Source organism: Zootoca vivipara, chromosome 13 (assembly GCF_963506605.1).
Source record: "Zootoca vivipara chromosome 13, rZooViv1.1, whole genome shotgun sequence".
Taxonomy (NCBI): Eukaryota; Metazoa; Chordata; class Lepidosauria; order Squamata; family Lacertidae; genus Zootoca; species Zootoca vivipara.
The window spans coordinates 51,737,646-51,748,437 of NC_083288.1; the positions used below are offsets into that span (position 1 = coordinate 51,737,646).

The following is a 10,792-nucleotide window of genomic DNA, read 5'->3' on the forward strand; positions in this document are numbered from 1 at the left end:
TTGGCAGAGGGCCTTCTCGGTGGTGGCGCCCGCCCTGTGGAACGCCCTCCCAACAGATGTCAAAGAGGAAAACAACTACCGTACCAGACTTTTAGAAGACATCTGAAGGCAGCCCTGTTCAGGGAGGCTTTTAATGTTTAGTAGATTACTGTGTTTTATTTTTCTGTTGGAAGCTGCCCAGAGTGGCTGGGGAAACCCAGCCAGATGGGCGGGGTATAAATAATAAATTATTATTATTATTATTATTACTACTACTACTACTACTACGGTAGTAGTACTGCTGTAATTACAAGGCAGAAGGTGGCATCAAAGTTTTCAGGCTTCAGGCAGCCAAGGAACCTCACCTGGGAATGCAGGTATTTGCATCCACAGAATCACAGGATTTCAGAGTTGGAAAGGACCCCAGAGGGTCATCTAGCCCAACCCTCCACCCAGACAGGGGTCACAAGGCAGGCATTTTGGAAACCCCCATTAAAAACTACAACTGCAACTGGATGGGAACAAGGGAGAAAAACAATTGGGGCTGTTAGGACTGCGCTGAGGTAGCCCTGGATATAGAAAATAGAGCCGAGATTTCGCTCCTCCCCCACGAAAAGGTCTCGTTTTGGACAAAACTACCCAAGGTGCGTTGGAGGACCTTTTGAGAGCGCTTAAAAAAGAAAGGAAAAGACTACGTTTCCCAGCATGCTTTGGGACACGGCTGGAAGCAGGAGCTAGTGGGGAGAAACTACATTTCCCAGGGTGCTCGGGAGCTGAGATTCCCTTGCTGTGGGCGCGCCCTCCGCTTGGGCAGGTAAGTTGCAGGTGAGCGGGATGGGGCTTCCTGGATTTCCTCGGCGGAGCAGGTAGCAGCCGGAGGGGGAGAGGAAGGGAAGGGGGGGGAGGAGAGGAAAAGAAGGAGGAGCGGGAGAGAGGGAGGGAGGGGCAGGGGTCGTGGCACCTGCCTTTTACCTGTCCGGTGGTCTCCATCGCCCGCCCAGGTGCGCCGGCAGAGCCCCTCCGCGCCCTCGCGCGTCCAGATCCGAGCCATTTGCAGCGGAGTCTGGCCCCCGAGGGCGAGCGCACCCACCTGAGCCGGCCCTCGAGGGCTAGCTCCCCCCACCCCACCCCCGTCTGCCTGCCTGCCTTTTTGCTGGCAAGCAGCCCAGGGGTGGCACCGCTCGCCAGCACCCTCCTGCTCCTCCTCCTGCGTCACCAGACGCGGAAACCCCATTTCCCCTCTCCTCCATCACCGCCCAGAAGAAGACCCGTGGGAAATGTAGTTTAACCAGGTGCTACGAACCGTAGTTCGCCCCGGCTACAATTCTGAGCAGCCTGAATAAAGTACAGCTCCCAGGGTTCTTTCTTTAGGAAGTAATCGAAACGTTTTGCAAGGAGGTAAAACAAAGGCTCGCCTTAGATTTACGGTACGTGGTTCGACATGATGTCGGAACAGGAAGAAAATAACAAAGAGGGCTATTAGTCGGTACCAATTAAAGTCAAATGTTGGCAGCATAGTCCATGTGACTGTTGCAATTGTAGCTCACCTTTTCCTTCCATGAGCTCAAGGTGGCCTATACAGGATTCGCCCCTCTCCTAATTTAATCCCCACAAGAACAGCAACCCTGCGAAGTAGGTTAGGCCAGGGGTTCCCAACAAAATTTTCTCGAGGACCCCCTCATCGAGCCGCTATTGTGACAAGGACCCCCATTAATTCCTAATCCTAAAATTAAAAAGTGAGAGCCAAATTAAGAGTCTTTTTTATATTTTATATTTATACGGTTTTTACAGTTCTTCCTCTTCATCTGTAGGCCTTTGTCGTTTTAACGAACCACTTTTTAACCAATGGTCCATTTTTAACTACGCGAACTGTAGCTTCCGCGAAAAACAACGCTTTGTTTACAAACACTACTGTTTTGCAAAGAGGCAGCGCGCGCCAGGGAGGAGGGAGGGGAATGGAGAAGACAGGGTACCTGCGCAGTAGCGCACAAATGAAGCCGACGCGCGCAAAGCATCTTGGGGAGGTGAGCGTTAGTAGAATGCGCGCGCTGCCTCTTTGCAAAACAGTAGTGTTTGTAAAGCGCCACCTAACGGCATACAGCAGAACTACTGCCTCTATCTAATTCTAGTTTTGCGCTAGACTGCTCATGCAGGAAGCGGCCAAAACAAAAAATCTGTTATCATACGAAATATATTTAATATATTTTTTATTCTAATAGCATCTTGCGGACCCCTCTGGCATAGCTCGCGGACCCCTGGGGGTCCCCAGACCACCTGTTGGGAACCACTGGGTTAGGCTGAAGGAGACGGCCTCCCCACCCCTGCAAGGTCAGCACCCAGTGAGTCTCCCTGCCGAGTAGGGATTGGAACCCGGATCTCTCTCCCAGGTCCTAGTCCAACACTCTAACCACTACACAGCACTGCCCACTTTTTGCAGCGTGCTTATGCTTTAAACAAACCTAGAATGAGCTGAGGGTCTTTCCGCCTCCTCCCCCGCCAGTCTCAATGGGAGCCCTGGCTGCGGAAGCAGGATTTTACCTCCTTATCAAGTCTTTTTTTCCTCTTCCAATGAAGGTCGTGAGGAGATCACACACACCCCTTTTCTCTCCCTCTCCCTCTCTCTGTTCATCCTGCTGGAAAGCTGGGGGATGGCATCCCCTTTTGGGGACCCCCCCAACTCCAAGCCGGCCCCTGCCAAGCCTCTCACAGACTTGGATTTCCGTTCCGGGGCACGCATCGAAGAGATCAACCAGCTCATCCAAGAATACGAGGCCAGGGACCCAGGCGTTCGGGACGCCCCGGAACTGCACCTTGCAAAGGATAAGGTTTTCTCCCTGCTGGGTGAGTGGCTAGACCCTGGAAAGGTGGGGAGGGGTTGGGGGGGCAGAGGGAGATGGCCTTGAATTGGGGGAGAAGCGGGCAGGACTGTGGTTGGGGCTGGTCAGCCTGGGAAGGGAGCCCATGTAGGAGAAGGAAAACTCTGATCCTAAACCTCCTCTGTTTTGCGAGATATCTTCAGGAGAAGAAAAGGCTTGGGGGTAAACCCTAAACAACAACAACAATTTATTTACTGTATACCCCTCCCATCTGGCTGGGTTTCTCCAGCCACTCTGGGCGGCTCCCAATAGAATGTTAATAATAGTAATAAAAAAAGCGATAAAACATCAAACATTAAAAGTGTCCCCAAACAGGGCTGCCTTCAGATGTCTTCTAAAAGTCAGCTAGTTGTTTATTTCATTGACATCTGATTGGAGGGCGTTCCACAGGGCGGGCGCCACCACCGAGAAGGCCCTCTGCCTGGTTCCTTGTAACCTCACTTCTCGCAGGGAGGGAACCGCCAGAAGGCCCTCGGAGCTGGACCTCAGTGTCCAGGCTGAATGATGGAGGTGGAGACTCTCCTTCAGGTATACTGGACTAAGGCAGTTTAGGGCTTTAAAGGTCAGCACCAATTGTGCTCAGAAACGTCCTGGGAGCCAATGTAGGTCTTTCAGGTCCGGTGTTATATGGTCTCCCAGTCCCCAGTCTGGCTGCCGCATTCTGGATTAGTTGCAGTTTCCGGGTCACCTTCAAAGGTAGCCCCACGTAGAGCGCATTGCAATAGTCCAAGCGGGAGATAACTAGAGCATGCACCACTCTGGCCAGACAGTCCATGGGCAGGGAGGGTCTCATCCTGAGTACCAGATGGAGCTGGTAGTAGAGTGGAGTCTCTGGGATGGTTGGACGGCGCCTTGTACGCCTCCTTCCGGCAACTCCTGCGGCCTAGCTGCTGCCAAACGTCTTGCTCTGCTTTCCTTTGGACCATATCAGATGTGGTCCAATCATAGAATCATAGAGTTGGAAGAGATCACAAGGGCCATCCAGTCCAACCCCCTGCCAAGCAGGAAACACCATCAAAGCATTCTTGACATATGCCTGTCAAGCCTCCGCTTAAAGACCTCCAAAGAAGGAGACTCCACCACACTCCTTGGTAGCAAATTCCACTGTCGAACAGCTCTTACTGTCAGGAAGTTCTTCCTAATGTTTAGGTGGAATCTTCTTTCTTGTAGTATCACCCCTTAACCTTCTCTTCTCCAAGGTAAACATACACAGCTCCCTAAGCCGTTCCTCATATGGCATCGTTTCCAGGCCTTTGACCATTTTGGTTGCCCTCCTCTGGACACGTTCCAGCTTATCAGTATCCTTCTTGAACTGTGGTGCCCAGAACTGGACACAGTACTCCAGGTGAGGTCTGACCAGAGCAGAATACAGTGGTACTATTACTTCCCTTGATCTAGACGCTATACTCCTATTGATGTCCAAGAGGGGGTTCTTTTTGTTTGGGCAGCCCTGGACACCCCTCCTCCCCCCCATCTCTAGACTTGTGCCCCAGGGAGGTCACTTTGGAGCTGGTAACAAAGCGGTTTGACTTTACCCCCAGAGGCGCACTCCATTACCGGTTTGACTTCACCCCTGGAGGCACACTCCATTGTCTCTTGAGACAGACGGATGCCATCAGTAACAGCTGACCAGAACCTCCTTGGACACTATCTTGGGGGTGTGTGTGTCTTTCCAGACAGAAGGAGAATCCTTTGCTAAGGGAGGGCTGGGCAAACCAGTCCCCAAAATTAGGGGCTTAAACAGGGGTCTCAAGCATAGCTGCCAAGCCTCCCGTTTTCCCCGGGAAATCCCCGTTTTCCCAGCTGTTCCTAGCTGAAAAAAAACGGATTTTTTTTGTTTATTCTGGCGCAGCGGCCATTTTGGAACTGGGCGGAGCATGCTCAGAAGCGACTTTTGATGCTGCTCTGCCCAGTTCCAAAATGGCTGCAGTGCGACTTCTGGCGCGGCGGCCATTTTGGAACTGAGCAAAGCAGCATCAAAAGTCACTTCTGAGCATGCTCCGCCCAGTTCCAAAATGGCGGCAGTGCTACTTCCGGTCTGCTATTTCCGGCCCGGTCCCTTATTTCTCTGACAGCAACTTGACAGGTCTCAAGTCTCCTATTTATTTTTTCCTCCCGCCAGGTCAGGTCCAGAAATCCGAGGGGAAACTTCCTCCCATCAACCGCTACTTGATCCTGTCCGGCGGAGCCCAGCAGGGCACCATCCACGCAGATCCAGGCACCCTCCACCCTCTTTCCGCTGGCGGCGACTATGACGCCGACTTCACCCTCCTGGTGCCCGTCCTGAACGCGGCCGGGGTCCCCGTCTCCTTGGACATGAAGCAGAGCCCCCCGGGCCACGCGCAGATCAGCCTCCAGCCCTTCGGCCCCGAGACGCTGACCCGCTGGTCGGACTGTTGCTCGGGAGACGAGGCCCACTTATCGGCCGAGCTGGTTTGCGAGTGGCTCTCGCGCTCCTTCCCCGCCGCCGAGGACGTGAGGGTTGAGCGGCGCGGCTGCGTCACCTCCCTGATTGTCCTCGTCGGACTGCGCCGGATCCTCTACGACGTCGTCCCGGTGGTGGCCTTCAAGGGCTGGCCGGAAGTTGCCCAGCCGTGGCTGGCCCAGGCCCATTTCTGGGACGGCAAGATGATGGACGAGGAAGCAGCCGGGAGCTTTTACCTGCTGCCGTCTGCGTCTTGCGGCGCCTGGCGCCTGGCATTTTCGGCCAGCGAGCTGCACCTCCGCAGGATCCTGCCCCTGCCCCTTCTCCGGGCCCTCCGGGCCGCCATGGCGATGCTGGGCTGCGACCTACGCAGAGGCCTGGGGCCGTACCACCTCTTCACCTTGGCACTGTGGTCCTGTGAGCGGCTGCCGTCCAGCTACCTCGGCCGGGACGAGAACGCGGCCCACGCCTTGCTGGGCCTCTTGGACGACCTCTCCTCCGGCTTGGTGCACCGGCGCCTCCCCAGCTACTTCCTGCCGCAGTGGAACCTTCTGGAAGGGCTCCCTCGGCCGGCCGCGGAGGGCCTGGCTCGGGAGGTCGCCTGGGTGAGGGCCGACCCTTGCCGGTTCCTCCGGCGAGCCGTGGAGGGCGCCAAGGAAGCCAAGCGGTTGGCCAAGGCCTTCAGGGAGCAAGGGGTGTCCGCTGCAGCGCCGTGACTCTTTCCACGGAACAGGCACAGTGGCTTCAGGTAGAAAAATGGTGCAACGAGGGCCACCCATTGCTGCCCCCTTTCAGCAATCACGGCTTCCCCCAAAGGATTCTGGGAGCTGTCCGCTATTAACGGTGCTGAAGGTTGGGAGGGGACCCCCTGCTCCCCTCGCAGAGCTACAATTGTCGGAGGGGTTCAACAAACCACCTCCCTTTTTTGGGAATCATAGCTCCGGGGTGGGAATACGGGGGTCTCCAAGGAACTCTTGAAACCCGTAACCAGTGCTTTTTTTCTTTAAAAAAATGTTTAGGGGTACTCTCATTTTGACTCGAGACAATCATCATTTTTTTAGTTCAAATCGGTTTACGAACTTGATCCGTTCCGGAAGTCCGTTCTTAAACCGAAACCATTCTTAAACCAGGCTTCCGTTCTTAGACCGAGGTAAAGTTCTCAAACCGGGACACTATTTCCGGTTTTGCGGAGTTCGTAAACCGAATCATTCTTAAACTGGACTGTTCTTAAACCGAGGTACCACTATAAATGGACAAAAGGCCGTCATCAGGGGGAGGGGTAGCAACGGAACTAATGATTCTCCATGCTAGAGAAGAAACATTTTTTTAATTTTTTAATTTTTTTTTTGTTTCTTCTCCCATTAGATTCACAAAATGTTTAGGGGTAAGCGTGCCCCCAGAAAAAAAAGCATTGCCCGTAACAAACCTCAGCTCCCAGAATTCTTTGGGGGAAGCCACGGCAGTTTCAACGTGGCCAAGGAGCATACCTGCCAAGTTCCTCTCTGAAAAATAAGGGACCGGACCGGAAGTAGCGTGGCGGCCATTTTGGAACTGGGCGGAGCATGCTCAGAAGTGACTTTTGATGCTGCTGTGCCCAGTTTCAAAATGGCCGCCGCACCAAAAGTCGCACTGCAGCCATTTTGGAACTGGGCAGAGCAGCATCAAAAGTCGCTTCTGAGCATGCTCCGCCCAGTTCAAAAATGGCCGTGGTGCCAGAATAAACCGGGGAAAAACAAAAAACCGGGGGTTTCCCGGGGAAAACGGGAGACTTGGCAGCTATGCCAAGGAGAGGTTCCCGAATTCTCTTCTCATTGCCTCATTGCACCATACCTTTAAGGCAGGATCATATCTCTTTAAGCAGCCATGGCTCCCCCGCCAAAGAATCCCGGGAACTGTAGTTTGTTAAGTTTGCTGAGTGTTGTCCGAAGATTCCCCACTAATTTCTCTCGGAGATCTACAGTCCTCAAAGTGGTTTAACAATCAATACCTCTTCCGGGGAACTCTGGGATGTACAGCTCTGTGACGGGAATACAGGGGTCTCCTAACGACTCTTTAACACCTTTAACAGACTACAGCTCCCAGGATTCTTCTCGGAGGTGGGCGGAGCCAGGGCGGTTAAGGCGATATAAGAGAGCCTGGAAGATAGCGGCACAGACGGGGCCCTAAACGAAACTGCACGGCTGAATTATTGCAACCTCTCCTACCCACCCTTTCCCCACATCTGTGGGGTCCTGAACTACAACTCTCCGCCCCCCACCTAGACCTGGAAAGCGCACCCAGTGGTCAGGGAGCCATGCGCCTGGCATGCTAAAGGTCCCCCAGATTAAGAGGGAGGGTGCAAACCATTGAAATGGGGGCAGGAAAGGGGGACACATATCGAATGGGGTAGGGCCATAGGATCAGGGAGGCGGGTCTTTGCACCCCACAACCTTCAATTGTGCCTTAAAAGGTAAAGGTAAAGGGACCCCTGACCGTTAGGTCCAGTCGTGAACGACTCTGGGGTTGCGGCACTCATCTCGCATTATTGGCCGAGGGAGCCGGCGTACAGCTTCCAGGTCATGTGGCCAGCATGACAAAGCCGCTTCTGGCGAACCAGAGCAGCGCATGGAAACGCCATTTACCTTCCCGCTGAAGCGGTACCTATTTACTTGCACTTTGACGTGCTTTCGAACTGCTAGGTTGGCAGGAGCTGGGACTGAGCAACGGGAGCTCACCCCGTCGCGGGGATTCGAACCGCCGACCTCCTGATCGGCAAGCCCTAGGCTCTGTGGTTTAACCCACAGCGCCATTCGCGTCCTTAATTGTGCCTTAAACTGATGTCAAAAACTGATGCAATGCACCTGGAGCGCTCCTGTTGCTTTTGGGTATACAACTTCAGGCTGCTATTCTATTGGTGTAGCGTCTTGCCAAAGTGGGGCTGTCGAAAGTTCTCTGCTGAGCTTGTCTCCCGTCTTAATGCCAGGGGATTTCTTGCATGGGAACGGGGGCACTGCCATTGGACTGTTGATGCCCCGGCCTCTGCCTAAGCCCTAAAATATTTAACAAATCAACGTTTCTTTGGGGTTGGGTAAAGCTTTGGGTAGCCTCTGGGTGTTCTTTGGACTACAATTCCCATCAGCCTCAGCTGGCGCAGGTGGGTGGTGCTGGGAACTGTAGTCCAAAACAGATTGATTTGCACCTGGCTGGCGAAGGCTGCCCTATAACTCTCATAAACCCTGACCACTGGGCATGCTGGTCAAGGCGGCTGCGAGTTGGGAGCCCAGGCACCATCTTGCTATCCCTGCCTGCGGCAATCGCATTTTTGGAGAAGGGTCGCCGTCTTTGCAGGTGATCATTTTGTTAGTTGTGTTTACTCGCTCCCGAGAACCGACTCTTGAGTAAAACAATTGAGCAACCCTTCTCACGGGTATTTCTGGGCCAAAGCTTTCGGTCGGATTTGGTGCCGACACCCATCTTCTCTTGAAATCGTAGATCTAAAATAGATATCGAAGGACGATGATGAGATTGTTCATAATAAGTGGAATGTGCTCTGTAGGCCTTGGGAGAAATTGTGTCTTCTATTCAGCAGCGATCTTTGTACGCGAGGTGAATAAAGATTTATATGCAATAAAGGACAACTTTTATATGCCTGTTGTCTTTGCCCATGGAGTTTTCTTGGCAGGGATACTGGAGTGGCTTGCCAGTTCCTTCTCCAGGTGGATCACGTTTAGTCAAAACTCTCCACTATGACCTGTCCATCTTGGGTGGCCCTGCATGGCATAGCTCATAGCTTCTCTGAGTTATTCAAGCCCCTTCGCCACGACAAGGCATTGATCCATGAAGGCTTTTGAATTATGGTGCTGGAGGAGACTCTTGAGAGTCCCATGGACTGCAAGAAGATCAAACCTCTCCATTCTGAAGGAAATCAGCCCTGAGTGCTCACTGGAAGGACAGATCGTGAAGCTGAGGCTCCAATACTTTGGCCACCTCATGAGAAGAGAAGACTCCCTGGAAAAGACCCTGATGTTGGGAAAGATGGAGGGCACAAAGAGAAGGGGATGACAGAGGACGAGATGGTTGGACAGTGTTCTCGAAGCCACCAACATGAGTCTGACCAAACTGCGGGAGGCAGTGCAAGACAGGAGTGCCTGGCGTGCTATGGTCCATGGGGTCACGAAGAGTCGGACACGACTAAACGACTAAACAACAACAACAACAAAGGACAACTAACTTTGCCATTTGAGCAGGGCAGAAGAGGCTGATCTGTGAGGGTTACAAATGGCTATATCAGCCTCCGCTAACCTGTTTGGCACTACAGTTCCCACCAACTGCACCCAGCCAGGTGGGAGTTGTAGACCCAAACAGCTGGAGGTCTCCAGGTTGAGTTCCTTTTTTTGGAAGGGGGGGACAGCCAAGTCTTCAATATACACAGAGGCGTTTGAACCTTGCTGCTCTCCTCCCTACCCAATCCTTGATTTACAAAAGAGGAGTTGCCAACTGACCATGGCTGTGATTGCTCCTGTGCTTTCAGCAGCAGGCCAGTGGGGAGATACAGGCACAGTGATGGAAGCTGGCTGGAAAGTTGGCCGCCCTGAGCCAAAATCCCCCTGCTCCTCTCTCTCCTCCAGGTCATTCCACGCCAAATCACCTGGTGCCATGTGCTTTGTTTATTATTATTATTATTATTATTAAATAATCAATAAAACTTAATTTTTAAAATGTATCAGATGACAGTGTAACATAAGAGGGTACAATTTTAACTATTCTCATGAATGTGTGAGTTATTTCAGGCTTGAAGAGACCTTAAAACTGTACAAATAAAAAAAATAAAAAAATTCTTCAAAATCAATTTATTTTATAACCACAAAAAACACCCTCCTTATTTTAAAAACATAACAAGTACGGTACATGGTTAGCCCATTCTACAATTTTTTTTTTATGAAACATGTGATATTTGTGGTTTGCGTGCTATGGTTTATCAAACCTACCGGGAATAAAATGACAAAAAATCACTTTGAATGGTCGCTGACCCTTTTCTGCGGCACTTAATACCATTTGTATACCTTATTTTGAAAGAGACCACAATTAGCTTTATTTTGATACCAAAATAAGCCCAAATGGTTGAAAAATAAGCGAAACAGGGTTCCCACCCCCCTAAACTGACGCAGAAATTGCATTAGCCTAAATCGCGCGAAAACCAGGTTTTTAAAAAAAATTCTCCTGCCCCTGATTTTCGACCAAAAAATCTTTAAAAATTAATTTGAGGTTATCTCATAGGTATCTGCACATTTAAAAAAAATTTTTTTGAAGAAAATCTGAGTTGTGAGAGCACGGTCAAGTATTAAAATCAGGTGATTTGGCATGGAACGACCCCTCCACATTTTTGTCTCCAGGTAACAGAAAATGGCTGCATGCACACACTGCAACCCCTCAGGACAGATTTTCTCCAACCTGGTCCCCTCCAAATGGCAGGCGATCATGGGAGTTGTAGTCCAGAGCCCCTACGGGGGTCCACGTTACGGAAGGCAGCCTT

General features: G+C 51.8%; 1 protein-coding gene across 2 annotated transcripts; it reads left to right on the plus strand.

Annotated features, from left to right (window-relative positions):
- The first annotated feature begins 631 nt into the window (after nucleotides 1–631).
- Nucleotides 632–10,066, plus strand: TMEM102 (transmembrane protein 102). Of its 2 annotated transcripts, none has more exons than XM_035135771.2 (3): nucleotides 632–793; nucleotides 2,554–2,820; nucleotides 4,978–10,066. In XM_035135771.2, exons 2-3 carry the CDS (start codon nucleotides 2,628–2,630, stop codon nucleotides 5,994–5,996), a joined length of 1,212 nt encoding a protein of 403 aa, XP_034991662.2. In that variant the 5' UTR covers nucleotides 632–793; nucleotides 2,554–2,627; the 3' UTR covers nucleotides 5,997–10,066. The 2 variants fall into 2 exon arrangements, with proteins under 2 accessions (XP_034991662.2, XP_060137910.1); XM_060281927.1 differs by lacking the exon at nucleotides 632–793 and adding an exon at nucleotides 815–845.
- The last annotated feature ends 726 nt before the right edge of the window (nucleotides 10,067–10,792 follow it).